The 15492-nt window shown below is 39.9% G+C and overlaps 1 protein-coding gene across 7 annotated transcripts in view; it reads left to right on the forward strand.

Moving 5' to 3' along the window:
- Celf2 (CUGBP Elav-like family member 2) overlaps positions 1 to 15492 on the forward strand; it is a 778786-nt gene that overhangs the window by 444337 nt on the left and 318957 nt on the right. For 4 of the 7 annotated variants that reach the window (XM_069990333.1, XM_069990335.1, XM_069990334.1 and 1 more), the window contains exon 1: positions 13517 to 13663. The exons of 2 other annotated variants lie outside the window; for them this stretch is intronic. In XM_069990333.1, coding sequence (XP_069846434.1) covers positions 13557 to 13663 — 107 coding nt within the window. In that variant the 5' untranslated portion in view covers positions 13517 to 13556. Of the gene's footprint in view, positions 1 to 13516; positions 13664 to 13939; positions 14142 to 15492 lie in introns of those variants that run through there. One more of the 7 variants, XM_069990346.1, reaches the window with a different exon arrangement.

The following is a 15492-nucleotide window of genomic DNA, read 5'->3' on the forward strand; positions in this document are numbered from 1 at the left end:
GGTGATCAAGCGAAGGACCTGGAGAGTCTCAGATGTGGTGTCACACTTGCCTGTCACCTCTAAAGACCATCAGTGGATCAAAGTGAAGATAAAAATACCCTGATCAAAATAGATGATTACATAGAAACAAAAACAAGGTTATCTGGAGGAAGATTGTTTTTTTTTAAAGTTCTCCTTTCCAGTCATTTTGTTTCATGGAGGTTGTTTTTTTTGGGGGGTGGGGGGTGGGGGGAGTTGTAAGCTTTTACCTTTGGTTAATTTCCCAAATATGCGATCATTGAGAGGAACTGAAGCTGCCCACAAAGACTCAAACAAGTGGAAGAATGCTCTTCATACATCATTTCTTCCAAAGAGTGCATGTTCATCATGCACAAGACCCTTTGCACCATCTCTAACAACAACAACAAAATCGCTGGGGTCACACGGTCAACCTTGTTGCCTTGTGAACCTTCAGCCATCTGAAAATAAAAAGCACACAACTGTTCACAAATCATGTGAAGCTTACCACCTGCCTCCAAATTCATTTAACCTAATTTCCATCCCACATACCTTGTTCAGATTCTTCTTCCTAAAACCTTGCTTTGAATGCTTTTCTCCATTATTTAATCATCATTATTTAATCATCCTCTTTGCTTATCCTATTACTTGCCTTGTACTGAATAGTTATTGTATATCATGAGGAAATTATCCGCATGGTCCCTGATCTCAAGGAGCCAACACTAAATGAAGAAAATAAGTGCAGTCAACTACTGCATTGAAACTACATGCAAATTATCCCACATTGTGGTAGCATGCAGCAATAAATATTTATCATTATGTGTCCAAGTCTTCAGATCAAGAGTGGTTTGGCAGAGCTAGCCTGAGTGGCTCTCCTTCAGCCTGTGAGTCAGCCGGGGTTAGTTCCCACTATTGGTCAGCCTCAGATCTTTACCATGTGATTTTTTTTTCTGAGACCCAATTGGAAGGGGCAGCAGATTCCCTGGGGCATGCTTTGCTCATGACGAGTCGCAATGCATAAAATCCAAATCAATCCACACATGCAGGTTTTACATAATGTCTGCCAACATTTTCATAGCTGAAGCAAGTCCCATTGTCAAGCCTCATGCCAGTGTAGTGAGGACATTTCTTCCAACCACTCTATTGCACTATAAGGTCACATAATAGAGGGAGGGCATGAAGAATTGGCAAAATAATCCAATCTACCACACAAATTATGACAATAAAGCATGATAATGGTACCAGAGAGGTCTGGTCAAGGTTTAGAGAAAATGCAGTGAACTATTTCAGAGGAGGGGTTTTTTAGTCAGTATTAAACCAAAGGAACAGAGATAGTAGGTTCAATAAATGATGCATTGATGGGAGATGAGATAGATAGATAGATAGATAGATAGATAGATAGATAGATAGATAGATAGATAGATAGATAGGTGATTGATAGATATTCATTACAGTGATTTCTCTGCTGCTAATGCTGGACCTTGAAGTCAATAGATCAAGTAGTCAAGAAGGGAAAACTGCTGGACACTGTGGCTCATGCCTGAAATTCTTGCTATTTAGGAGGCTGAGATCTGAGGATTGCATTTCGAAGTCAGCCAGGCAGGAAAGTCCATGAGACTCTTATTCCTAACTGCCTAAAAGCTAGAAGTGGAGTTGTTGCTCGGGTAGTAGAAAACCAACTTTGAGCAAAATAAGCAAAGGAGAGGACTCAGGCTCTGAGTTCAACCCCAATACAGGAAGGCAGGCAGGCAAGAAGATAGAAGGAAGGGAGGGTGGGAGGAAGAAAAAGAGAAAGAAAGAAAAGAAGGGAGGGGAAAGAAAAAGGAAGAGAAAGAGAAAGAGAAAGGAAGGATGGATGGAAGGTGGAGAGAAGGAAGGAAGGAAGGAGGGAAGGAGTGAGGGAGGGCGAGAGGGAGGGAGGAAAGAGGGGAGAGAAGAAGGAAGAAAGGGAGGAAGGAAGGGAAAGGAAGAGCAGAGAAGATGGTAAATGGTAAATGGTAAAGTAAGAGAGTTCAAAGGAAGCCTAAATCCGACAAATACCACCTAGAAACCCTGGAGGATGAACTGAAATGGTTGTAAGTTCTTGTAGCCACTGCCTCTGTAAGATTCTAGTGACCTTGGTGACAAATCAACACACACACCTGGCCCAGACTTTAGAGAAGCTCAGAGAGGATTAGGGAAAGCAGAGCAGTTGCAGGCCCAGCTATGATTCACACCAGCAGAGGAAATCAGCAAATCAGCAGCAAAGCACTTGAGCAAAAGAAGGATTGTTGTTTCCAGATCTCTCAAAGATATTCCAAGTGGATCATTCAACCACTCTTTTCAAATGCATTCTGGGAAATGTAGTTCAGCCTAACCAATTTGACATATTATACCCAGCCATCACAAGAAGCTCATAATTCAGCTTCTAAAGGGAATAAACTAAAAAATGTTTCAGTTGGACACTAGTGGCTCACACTTGTAATTCTAGCTACTCAGGAGGTTGAGATCTGAGACTCACAGTTTGAAGTCAAACCAGGCAGACAAAGCCTTGAGACTCTGACTTAACTATCAAAAAAGCACAAAATGGAGGTGTGATTCAAGGGATAGAATATGAGCTGTGAGGAGAAAAGCTGTAAGAGCCAGAGGCCCTAAATTCAAACCCTACTACCAACACACATATGAGCGCATGCGCGTGCGCACACGCACACACACACACACACACACACACACACACACACACACACACAAATAAAACAAGTGGTTTCAGGGTAGCTGATATTGAACTGAATCTTTACAGATGACCATTAACTCTGTGGTAGGGAAAATAGCAATTTAGGAGAAGACACAAAACACACGAAAGGTAAACCTCAGAAATAGGCAAAGGCCAGTGGCCAAAGCCACAAAGAACACAATCATAGTCAAAGTAGTTTTAAGGCAGCAGAATAGGGGTAGACAGCAGAATAGCATTAGCTTGTTACTGGTAAGAAATTATAAGAAGGGAATGTTTCATAATTTTTGTGGCTGTTTATCTTTTGTTCCACCGAATCTGATGATTTTTCTCTTTTGTGACAATTGTTTATATTCAGTTAGTACCTGACAACTACTAGCTGCAATAATGGTTCTGTTTCATTTTCTCATTGGCATATTCAGAGAGGAGGTTTTTTGTTTTTTTTTTACTGATTTAGAAGTTGAATGGAATCTCTGTTCTTTAATAAAGCCAGATTCCTATGACCAACTTCCAAGATGCATAGTTTGGCCCCACTCTTCCAAGTCTCTGTTTCTTACCTTTGTAGTCCATTCTGTCCCCTTCAAGTTTGCTTTCACTGTCTCCCTCAGAAACCACTTCCTCTCTGTGGCCTAGCCCAGTGGAAATAGGCCCTGCACATCCTTCCAAGTTCTATTCTCCCATCCCCCATCACCCATCCCCTCTCCACTGACTTGTCATCTCCCCTGCCTTGGAACTCGTTGGGCTCACAAAATCCCACAGCAGTAGATACAGTACTGTTCTTGGTTTCATGTGTAAGTGTATCCTCCTGACCTGATGATCAGTTCTTCCAGAGCAGATGCCTTTCTTATGCTTCTCTCCTGAAACTTCCATAGTATCATTCCTTTTTAGATAACACTGTCATCTCTTTAAAAAAAATTAAAAAGGAGAGACTTGTTACTTTGATCATCACAGGTGTTTGTTTGTTCTTTCTTCCTTTGTTGGGGGGGGGGGGTCAGTCATGGGGCTTGAACTCTGGGCCTGGGCGCTGTCCTTCAGCTCTTCAGCTCAAGGCTCACACTCTAACACTTGAGCCACAGTACCACTTCCAGTTTTCTGGTGGTTTAATGGAGATAAGAATCTCACAGTCTTTCCTGCTCCAGCTGGCTTTCAATCATGATCCTCAGATCTCAGCCTCCTCAGTAGCTAGGATTACAGGCATGAGCCACAACACTCAGCTGTTTTTTTTTTCTTTTTTAAAATGCCACATTAGGGGCTGGGAAGGTGGCTCAGTGGTAGAGTGCTTGCCTTGAATGCATGAGGCCCTGGGTTCGATTCCTCAGCACCACATAAGCAAAAAGCCGGAAGTGGCACTGTGGCTCAAGTGGTAGAGTGTTAGCCTTGAGCTGAAGAGCTGAGGGACCAGAGCTCAGGCCCAGAGTTCAGGCCCCACAACCGGACCCAAAAAAATAAAATAAAATAAAATAAAAACAAAAACAAAAAATAAAATAAAATGCCACATTATGGCATCTTTGTGCTTCCTGAGGTGAAACCCTCTATTAATCCATGTTTGCAGTCCAACAGTATTTCTGAGCACCTATTTTTCTGTGTGCATGTGTGTTCAACACATTGATATTTAAGCCAGTCCCAGAAGGATGCAAGGGGGAATAAAACCTTAGTGGGACATAAGGACGACTGGAGTTTTACAGGGTAGGAAACAGCACAGAGGGAGGAGAAAGCATGGCTTTGAGGAATTGGAAGAAGCAGAGCTGTCAATGGGTCTGGTGAATTCAGGAGGACCTGTAAGCCATAGTATGTGGTTTAAACTGTGTCTTGGGAAGGAAAGGGGAACTTTCCATGAGCTCTAAGCCATAGAATAGTATGACCATAGTTCACTGCTAAATAACTTTGGCTGAATTGCCTAACAGGGGGACAGAGATTAGAGATAGGGGGATTCCTTACAAGACAGGGAATTCTAATTTCAAGACAGCACCGATAGTGAGAATTGGGTACATTCTGGATAAAATATCATTCTACTGACTCTCCTTTTTCTCTCTGGCCAGTTTTGCTCATATGTATTTTGTTCATAAGTATGTTTATTCATCAAATTGTGCTTTGGTTGTAGAATGACAAATGGACACAAGACTGAGCATTGTGATTCATACTTGCAATGTCAGCCATGAGAAGTGGTAGTGAGGGCCTATCCAGGGCCTATCCAGGCTCTGGATAATAATCCAGTCCCTGGAAGAAAGGAAAATACCCTGTTTGGAAAATAACTAAAGCAAATATGGTATAGTGCCTGCCTTGCAAACATGAGGCCCTGAGTTCAAACCCTAGTGCCTCCACAAAAGACACCCCCCCCCCCCGCAAAAAAAAGGATACAAGGTGTTTTTTTTAATTTGGATGCTGAATGCCTGAGTACATTTAGCTCATGAATATTCAGTGAGCTGAACAGTTACGGATACTTTTCTGTAAGGATTGATGCTTTACTCTAAAAGTTTAAAGTCTAAAACAAGCAACCCAACGTTATCCATGAGCTTCGAATTCCTTTTACCTTTTGAAATCTTTATCGGGCAAAAATCCACAAACACCTTCATAAACCACTTTTACAGTTGCATTTTGGAGGTAAAAAATGGCTTCAAGCAGCCTGTTGGAAGCATATGACTTTGTTCTGCACCATTGCTCTCCTGTCCTGAAATCAGGAAACACTCCTCTACCTCTGCCCCTTCCCCTGGTGTATTTATAGTTAGGCATTGCATTCAAGGACATGATGAAGGACAGCTGGGCACCTTCAGTCTCAGAAGTCAGAGAAGACAGCTGAATGTTTGGCTAGTCAGTTCAAACAAGGAATCTGTGACTTCTCTCCATCTCCTCTCTGCCCCACCTCCTTTTGCCTTGACTTAGTGGGCACAGCAGAATTCTACTTCCTGTTAAAACTAGGCTGAATTATTTTCCTAATTCCCAACTCTTCTGCCTCTTATTTGTGTTGCTCTGCCTTTCCAAACAAATAATTCATGTTATCATTTAGAGTAAGGTGTTACTCCTTTTTTTTTTTTTCCTTTGGTCGTGAGGGCTTGAACTAGGGGCCTGGGCGCTGTCCCTCAGCTCTTCAGCTTAAGGCTAGCACTCTACCACTTGAGCCACAGCGCCACTTCCAGGTATTACTCTTAACTTTGTCTATTTTCTCTCTCCAACTAGGTTTAAGCCATTTCATAATGGGTTTGGCTGTCTTTTCCACTGGAGCATTCTTCTGTGCTTCCGCCTCAATTTTTTATTTCAGCCTGGGGTTCTGGTATTGGTCCAATTCTCATTTTTCACCCTCAATTCTCTTCCTAGCTAAACTTACACCCTGCAATATAGCTAACTGCTTCCTGGACTTGGAATGTCTGCCTGCAAGCATTTCAAGCTCAGTTTATTCTCAGTGGAATAAGGTATCTTCCCTTCCACCAGCTTTGTCTATTTTTTTTTCTTTTTTTGGCAACAGCATCATCATTTGCTAAATTGTCCATGTTGGAGACAACAGAATGATCTTCATCTCTGTTTTCCTCATTCCATCTATTCATCTGTCCACAGCTAGACTGTAATTCGAACCCCTCTCTTCTATCTATTTACAGCCTGGGCAGTATGGAATATTGAAAAGAGCTAGACTTCACTCTGATCTTTGCTATTTACTGTGCTTTCTTAATCCCCAATGCCCTCAATGTCTCATTGGTATAGAATGGGTGATAATTTTGATTTACTAAATTGCTCTGCATGTTGAGTGGTTTGATCATGTATAGAACATCTTAAACATGCCTGACAAGTATATGGTGGCCAGTGCATACAAGAAATTCCCTCATCAGCCTCATTACCTCTTTCTTGTCTGCCTCTTCCTCTAGATACTTCCCTGTTCTCAGTTTGGACTCCATACTGAGACCAGAATTATCTTTTTAGAGTCCCCAAACCTTCCATGGCTTCTTGCCAAAATCTTCAGCAGGGCCATGCAATGCCCTTCCTCATTCAGCCCCAGCCTATTTGCTGCCTTATCTCCATTACTTCTGAGGCCTCTAGTTTCTTGCCAGCATGTGACTTAATCATGTTCTTTGTGCATTTACTACATATCCCTTCAAGGTATTAATATATTGAATAGGGTTTGAGAAGTCAAACTAATGCTTCTTGCCTGTCCCTGCTATATAAAACAATCAAATCTGAGGCACTTTAAGAAGTAAAGCTACAATTCATTAGGAGCTGATTTAAGGAAAGGTGGATGGCATTTAATAGTGTTTACTGTTCTGTTTTTAATATCAGGCAGAAGTGGGCATGGATAAGAATGCAACTTGCTCAAGATTTCTGGGAGAGGAGAGGCAAGGAGAATGCAGGATATGTTAGAAGTGATGTTAAGTCAACATGGGCCATGGTACCACTGACTAAGCACAAAGTAGACCTCCTAAACACAAAAGAGAAGAGTAGTCTGAATTCTGATGTCTTGTTCCTTGCTCCCAAGGGTACTTGCTTTTGTCAAGGCACCACAAAATCAATCTCCTGTTCCTCCTGCTCTGTACATAGAAATGTGTATATATAAATATAAATAAATAAATATATATGTACAAAAACATTCTTATCATTCCATCTGAAAGAATGTGTAAAGTTCTGAAAGCTAAGAACAGGACCTTCCTGATCTTTCTGTCCCTCCCTTGTTCTAACTAGTGACTCAATGACTACTTCTCAGAGTGCTTGGTAAATATTTCACAAATTGTATGAAATAGCTGTCAACTACTGGGACCAGGCAATGTAACAAGAATGCTTCACAGAGAAATCTAGCTATTGAACAAATATTTAGAAAGTCTCTACTGTATCCCATACCCTATTCCACAGTGAGGATAAATTAAACCAAATCCATGCTGTCAAGCAACTTAGGTTCAGATGGATGAAATATAAACAAGCTCTTTTTTAAAAACAAGTAAATAATAATTTCAGGGAGTCATGTAGAAAGAAATATAACTCTTGAATCACCTGACAGTTCTATAAGAGCTATAAATATATTTTGATGCTTTCCAAACCATCTGCCCTAGACCATTGGAGTTTCTGTCTTATTTCCCATACACTCAACACCAATCTTCATCTCAGTTTCCAGAAAGGCAGTACAGTCTACCTATGGCCTAATACCATATTAAGACCATAGGTCTTAACATATGGCGTGCTGTTTACTACTTAGAATGTCCTACAATCAGAGCTACTAAGAAAGTGGAGTGTGCAAGTGCATGAAATTCTACATTCCACTTTAGGATGCTCAGATAACCATCAAATTAAGTTGGGTACTTCTCCGATGATGGCAGTTTGACTAGTCAGGAAGGTAGTTCCTGTGCACAAGTTCCCCTTACAAATAGTAAGAATATACTTGGTCCATTTTCCAAGCACTTCACCTATGGCCTTCTCAGGATTTCTTGTCTGCCTGAGAATGACCCTTGGTAAACATTAGACCAAAAAATGACCACTCAGCAAGGAAGGTATTGTTTTCTAAGTCCTAAGAGCTCACAGACTAAAGCCAGTTATATTATCATCTGGGCTACTTATGGTCATCCACTTTGGGAGGAAACCATTTGGCTTTCTTCATATTTTTTCCCTCAAAGGACATATTTTCTATGGTGTCTGCTTTCAATTACCGCAAGCTGTTGTTATTACCCTATGTAATAACGCTACCTCTTACATGTATCTGGAACCTATTTTCAAGTGGCTTCTAGGAGGTCTAAGTACTCCATGGTTTATTATTTACACCTACTTATGGACTCTTTATCATGTTAAGGTGGCTTAACAATTATTCTCGCTAATTTTCCTACATATGCCTCATTTATCTTTGTAAACATCTCCATTTTGAAAATGAGTACATAGTCCAAAGCTTGCGGAAGAAATATCCATTTGGATATTTGGAGTTAGGACCCTTCTTATCACTAGGATGAACCCACTGCCTGTTGCTAGTCCATGTGACTGAGAGGTTTATGTGCTCACACAGAAGTTACTCCTGTTACAGTTTCTCAGATTACCATCAAACTCATTCTTCACCAACACTGCTGAGGTTTTTACTTTAACCCAACTGTCAAGTTTCATGTTTCAGGGAATGACTTCTTATTCTGGTGTCCTTTGGCTTTGGATGTTTATTTCCCCAAGGCAAGAGAAGGCAGTAAGGTCTGGAGGAACCGGATTGTGCTATTTTTTCCATTAGTTGCTGATTCCTGCTGTTCATTTTGCACAGCACTCACCCCCTTCCTCAGATTCTACTGTTTTATCTCCAATAGAAACCCTGTTGACAAATTCCAAGCAGAGGAACGTTGTATATTTGGCAGAAGAAAAGAAAGTTCAGACATAAAACACAGAGGTTTATCAATTTCACTGAGTATCTACTATGTCCCATGTATTCTGCATGCAGGAAATAATTGCTTCATATTTACTTCCCAAATTGTCTGAGTACCTTTCCAACTTTCATATCAACATGATATCTTTCTTTCTTAAGTTAAACTTGGCAAACCTTGACATCTGAAACTAGTAGCTAAATAAATCGTCTTGTCTTTGATGTCACTACATTGCAGGATTTTAGAATGCACATCTGAGAGACAGTCTAGGTTTTTGTACTTATTCTATCCTTTATCAGAGAAAGAATCTGTTCTGCAGAGACCTTGCATTCCCTGCACTCATCATATTATACACTTCTATCCAAATGGTACTTTTTTTTATTACTTTTGCAATGTAAATGTCAAAATGCAAAGACAAGGCACAGGAGACAGAAAACAGTTGGAGTCATTCATGCTGCATTTGAAAATTTATCCTTTCATCCTGAAAATTGCCTGTAACAGAAATAAGTGCACATGTAATTTATTTTTATGAATTGTTTTAGGAAGCTCAAATCCAGAAAGGTCAAGAAACTTGCTGATTCTCAGCTCCCCACCATCATTTCCACATCACAGCGTTTTCCTGGATTTTTTTCCCTCACCAAGTTTGCATTATTAGAACAAAGTTTATTTTATATACTTAAGAACATCTGTTTGAGTCAATCTCTGGTGGCTCATGCCCATAATCTTAACTACTCAGGAGGCTGAGATCTAAGAAAGTTGGTTAAAAGCCAACCTGGGCAGACAAATCTGAGAGACTCATATCTCCAATTAACTAGCAATTAAGTATGCCTGGAGTAGTAGAGTGCCATTCTTGATCAGGAAAATTCAAGCGAGAACACAAGAACTGGAGTTCAAACATCTTTTTGGATATAAGGGAATGAAACAAAGTTTTTGCTATTGTTCTTTGTTAATTACTGGTATATTTTTTGGAAAATATTCTCTATAAACTTAAATTAGTAATAATAAAGATAATTAAAAACTCCTATCATAGATTACCTCAAATAATAATAATACTAATAGGGAGGAGGAGGAGGAGGAAGAGGAAGAGGAGGAGGAGCAGGAAGAAGAAGAAGAAGAAGAAGAAGAAGAAGAAGAAGAAGAAGAAGAAGAAGAAGAAGAAGAAGAAGAAGAAGAAGAAGAAGAAGAAGAAGAAGAAGAGGGAGGAGGAGGAGGAGGAGGAGGAGGGGGAGGAGGAGGAGGAGGAGGAGGAGGAGGAGGAGGAGGAGGAGGAGGAGGAGGAGGAGGAGGAGGAGGAGGAGGAGGAGGAGGAGACAACGACGACTGCAAAAATGCTTAGTCTAGCCTTAATCTTCTTTTGGAGTCCAGTTGGAAAGGAATTGTTATACTACTATTATAAAAGACTTTTGTTATTGTTCATTAAGTTCACTAATTTTCTAGTTTCCTCTTAGGTTGTTATTGTCACATTAGAAAAGTCTCAGACTCCTTATACTAGATGCTCTTTAAAGGCTATGGTTTCCTAAGTCTGAGAGCCAGGCTGTACATGCCAAAGGCCCTGGGCTTCTTTTTGGGGTTCTTAGACTGAGTTCTCAAGCCCTATTGTTATTTCATTTGTGTAGGTAACTCACCTAAACCTTCTGCACCTGACGTTTTCTGGCTGGGTCAATACAGTACCAGCTGGACCTGACCTTGTTGTTGTGTGGAGTGGCTAAATATGAAAAATCCTTGGAATTCAAAACAGAATAGCTTGAAATAAAAAGTTCCCAAGGTATCATTTGCAACAACCAATACCTGACTTAGGATTAAAAAAAATTCATGTATTTGAAAAGGAAACTGTGCAAAGGTATTTCTGAAAGTAAAGTGATCCTATCCCTATATTTTCACAGGTAAGGTAAACCCGTTCCTCAGTTTATAAACCACTGGCTAAGAGAAGACTATTAGAAACAATAAGAAATGCAAGGATTAAGCTGGGTGCTGGTGGCTCACGCCTGTAATCCTACCTACTCAGGGGGCTGAGATCTGAGGATCGCGGTTCAAAGCCAGCTGGGGCAGGAAAGTCCGTGAAACTCTTATCTCCAATAAACCACTAGAAAACCGGAAGTGATGCTGTAGCTCAAGTGGTAGAGCGCTCACCTTGAGCTGAAGAGCTGAGGGACAGCGCTCAGGCGCAGAGTTCAAGCCCCACAACCAAAAAAAAAAAAGAAAAGAAAAGAAAAGAAAAAGAAAAAAGAAATGCAAGGATTAATTTAATGTGTATTTGGAGTCAAAGACTTACTACACATTATGAAAATATTATAAGTAATATGACTTCTTTCTATACATTTATCTTCATAACCCCAGAGTTAGCCCATGAATTGGTGGCTATAAGCCCTCAGTCTGTCATTCTGGGAAGTTGGGACAAGAACTAAACTTCTCCCTTAGTAGGTTTCTCCTTATTTATACCTCTGGACTAAAAAGAAGTAGAGAGAGTATAAAATATTTAGTGGGTTGGTTCCATTCTAGCCATTACTACTATGGATCCATAATACATTTTGATGTAGGAATAACCCCACAGAATGCAAGACTGGCTTCTAATATGAAGAATATATTTAAAATAGGTGTGTGCATTATCAGTAGCTATTCATACTTACCTCATGGTTTAGTCCCTATTAAAAACTTCATGGAAGTATGCAGAATAGATCTCTATGTGTAAGCAGTGTATTTTACCCTTTTCTAATAGACAAAAACAAGGCCAGATGTCCATGCAGTCATTCCACTTTTTATTAATATTTGCACTATCCAAACACACCCAGTTTCATTAGAAGCTGTTCGCTCGCTTTAAAACAAATTAGCATTTGTCGCCCCCATTTAACTGCAGGGCAAAGAAAGACACAGAGAGGTCAAGAGCCTTCTGCCCCAGCACTCAGCAGAAGTCACAAGGGGATGAATGGCACACACTATTTCCCTAAGGTCTCTCTGGTTCTAAGCTCATTTACATGATGCTTTTTCTACTTTACAAGAATGTCTTAGATTTTATATGATATCATTCCCTGGCAAGGTCATTCATTTTCATATATTCATTCAATAACTTTCATATGTTCTTATAAAGTAAGGATCTATAAAAAAAGGGGAGTTGTTTCAGAGACCAGGTTCTTGTTTCAAAACTTGGCTTTTGTGGGTGATTCACCATGCCTTCTTACTGCCATCCAGAAACAGGGATGGCAATTGGCTCTCCTTGGCTTTTTTTCTTCCCATGATCCAATGGATATACTTAACAAAATTACTGTGACACAGAGATGAAAGATGCCTTACTCCCCAAACACACTCTGCAAAGACATCTTCATTCCTTTAGCTGGGAACCAAGACCAAGTTCAGGGGTCAGAGATCTAGCAAGATACCGTGTCCCCAATCATTATTTTCCCTACTCTTACGTTCTACTAATGCTTTGAGTCCAGCTTTTTATTACTAGAATACACTATTGTGCTGACGCCAGGCAAAAGTGGCCTAGATCTGTTTCATTCTGCACTGTGTCTACATTCAAACTGAAGGTGTTGTTGATTTCTGGTCCTCACACAACTCCTGGTGTGCCTGTGCCTTAGACTCCATAGCTTTCTCTGTGTATGTTTACCTTGCTATTTTACTTGGTTAATGTGCATGGAATCCTTCTAGTTCCAATAAGCAGAAGGGCAATGTATATTTCTCTGGTTAACCACATGTGCAAAGCCCAGAGAGTATAATAAAACAGGCAGCTGATTTTCTTATTTTTGACAAAGAGCACTTCATTGGCCTTTTAATGCCAATGTTCCAATGCTCCTGAGCTGATTGGGACTTCAGTGTAACCAAAGCAACCTTCACATTACCCGCTTCCTCTAGATGTCCCCTTTCTGTTGAATTATGCTCTGATTTATGAGTGTCCTGGTGTGCACAGAGTTAAAATGTTTACAAGTTCTCCAATCTTTGTCCCCTGTGTCTAAGATCCAGGATGAGGCTAAGGGTCTTGACCTTGTCACTTTTCCTGAGGACAAGGGGAGAGGAACAGATGAATCCAACTGTGAATTCAGTGTCCCAGAAAAGACAGGCAAAGATTGTTTTGAGTACACTGACCTAATCCAAATGTTTCAGGAATCATCCACAATGCTTGCTAATAGCTGATAGCCAAAGGAAATTGTGAAATAGGTTTTGGTATGAAATGTATAAGAAAAAGGTAATTGAGTTGCTTATGTTTCTTTACCTTTTTTTTTTTAAGATGATAATTAGGAGAACTAACACCAGCCAGGCTTGAGTGAATGCGAACAAGACCCCTATAGGCAGCACTGTGTATCCGTGTAAAAATATGCCTAGACAACATTACTTGTCAGAGAGGATTATTTCTACTTAGTGAGTCTGCAGGAGCCCCTTTGCTCTACTATTCAGCATTTGACTGAAGAGAGTGGAGAGGGAGAAAGAGAGAGAGAGAGAGAGAGAGAGAGAGAGAGAGAGAGAGAGAGAGAGAGAGAGAGAGAGAGAGAGAGAGAGAGAGAGAGAGAGAGAGAGGAGAGAGCGCGCATTAGTGAACAGCCACTGTGGCATTGATGTTTGAGCGCACTTCTGAACTGGCTTTTGTTGAGACTATCAGTGTAGAAAGCATGCGCTGTCCCAAATCCGCTGCTACTATGAGAAATGAGGATCTGCTTTTAAGGTATGTAGTGGTGTCCTTTGTTTTTAATGTATGCTTTTCTAGTTTCTAGAGCTGGCTGAGACAAGAATCATGCCCTGAATCAAGTAGCTTTCTTATCATAAAAGAGGAAGGGGGGGGGATCTAAACAGAGAGAGGGAAATGAAATCAATTCCAAGAGATTGGGAGAAAGAGAGAGCAAGCAAGAGAAAGGCAAAGGACTGTTCTGAGCGAGTTCTATTTGTACTAGTTGCCTTTTGAAAGCAGATCATGTATTTGCTCGCTGCTGTTTGTGAGTGGCCAGTGGATCGTTTTAAGGGCTCCAAATCTGGCTCTGGGTTTGTCTTTTTCCTTTGCAATGTCTAAGCCTCTTTCATTATTATGCACTCTGCATGGAATAATCACCGAAAAAGGAGCTGAGGAGACTCCATATTAGACTTGCGTTCCAAATACCGCTCTAATCTGGACTTAGCCTACCTAAATAGTCCTCCTGTGTTACCAGGTTTGGATCACTTTATCCTGCTTGCCAAAAATGTGTACCTGTGTTGGAGACCTGTGTTCATGCATGGCGTCCTGTGTCCCCATGTATGAAAAGCAAATATTGTGTGTCCTGCATTTGGTGGTGGGGTTCTATCACACACCATGAAGGAGGCACCACCGACCTTTTGGGAAGCTGAGAGAGAATTATGATAGAATTGGCTTCCTGCTTTGAAAAATGTAGTCTTTTGTTTATTTGCTAGCAGACATTGTAGCAATGAATACATCTTTGGGGCTGACAATAGGACCAGTTGAACAATGGAGCTGTCAAACTAGCTTAATGCATGTCTGGAGCTTTTATTATTATTATTTTTCTTCTGAACACCCTTTTTTATCTCCTATAATCTTGTTTGTATAGGCTATCAGAATGAAGAGCTTTTAGAACTGCTTGGTTCTGGTTTTATGCTTTTAAAAAATTTAGTATCTACTGATCACAGAGCTTTTTGCATTTTGCAGTTATGTTGGTTGGATTAAGTTAGAGATTTATTGCTTACCTTTCCGTTAACTACAGAAAGAAAACTTATTGATTGAGAATTCTGGTAATACCATTATCATTCTAACAAATGCCTTGCAATCATACCTGCTTCTACAGTACTTAATGCTTGGGTTTAAAATTTTTTGCCCATTGGGTGGACTAATGAAATGTAGCATGAGAGAGAAGTTAAGAGAATTTTTTCAATGGTTAAGTAAATTATTATTTCTAGCCTCTAGCTTTCCTTTTGGTTACCATGTAGCTGAACAGTTTAGAAATTCAAGGACAGGTGAGAACTTTTGTCCTTACAATTTTGGTCACAAACTATTATGCTAGAGCTTATTAAGTTGTTAAGCTAAAGGTCTCGGTGGAATATATTGATTTTTGATGTACGCTTATATCCTGATAAAATGTATTTCTATGTAGGGCATACATTTCTCACATCTTCAGATATCTTTCATTGTATAAGTATTGGTTTCTAAAATGAAAACTGAGATTATAGAAAGAGAATCTAGAAAAATCTGTTTTAAACTTCTCATATATTGAGAACATTTTTATTACATATTAGATATTAAAGAATTGTCTCTAGAAGAGTAAATGTTAATTGATTTTCATAAAGATCATCTTTCTAAGGTTGATTTCCTTGAGGAATATACATTTATTTAATGTTTTAGTGTTGTTTTGCTTAGTTAGCAGCTGAGCCAGTGCAATATATCAAACTGTATTAATAAATTCATACAAAAAGGTTAAGGACCCAGTTCGAAAACTTAGAAGGGAATCTGAAGAATGGATTTCTTACAAAATTATTTTTTAAATGTAGTTACAAATATTTCTTGTTAATTTT

The sequence above is a fragment of the Dipodomys merriami genome, unplaced genomic scaffold, assembly GCF_024711535.1.
Source record: "Dipodomys merriami isolate MVZ:Mamm:240054 unplaced genomic scaffold, mDipMer1.0.p SCAF_4, whole genome shotgun sequence".
Lineage (NCBI taxonomy): Eukaryota > Metazoa > Chordata > Mammalia > Rodentia > Heteromyidae > Dipodomys > Dipodomys merriami.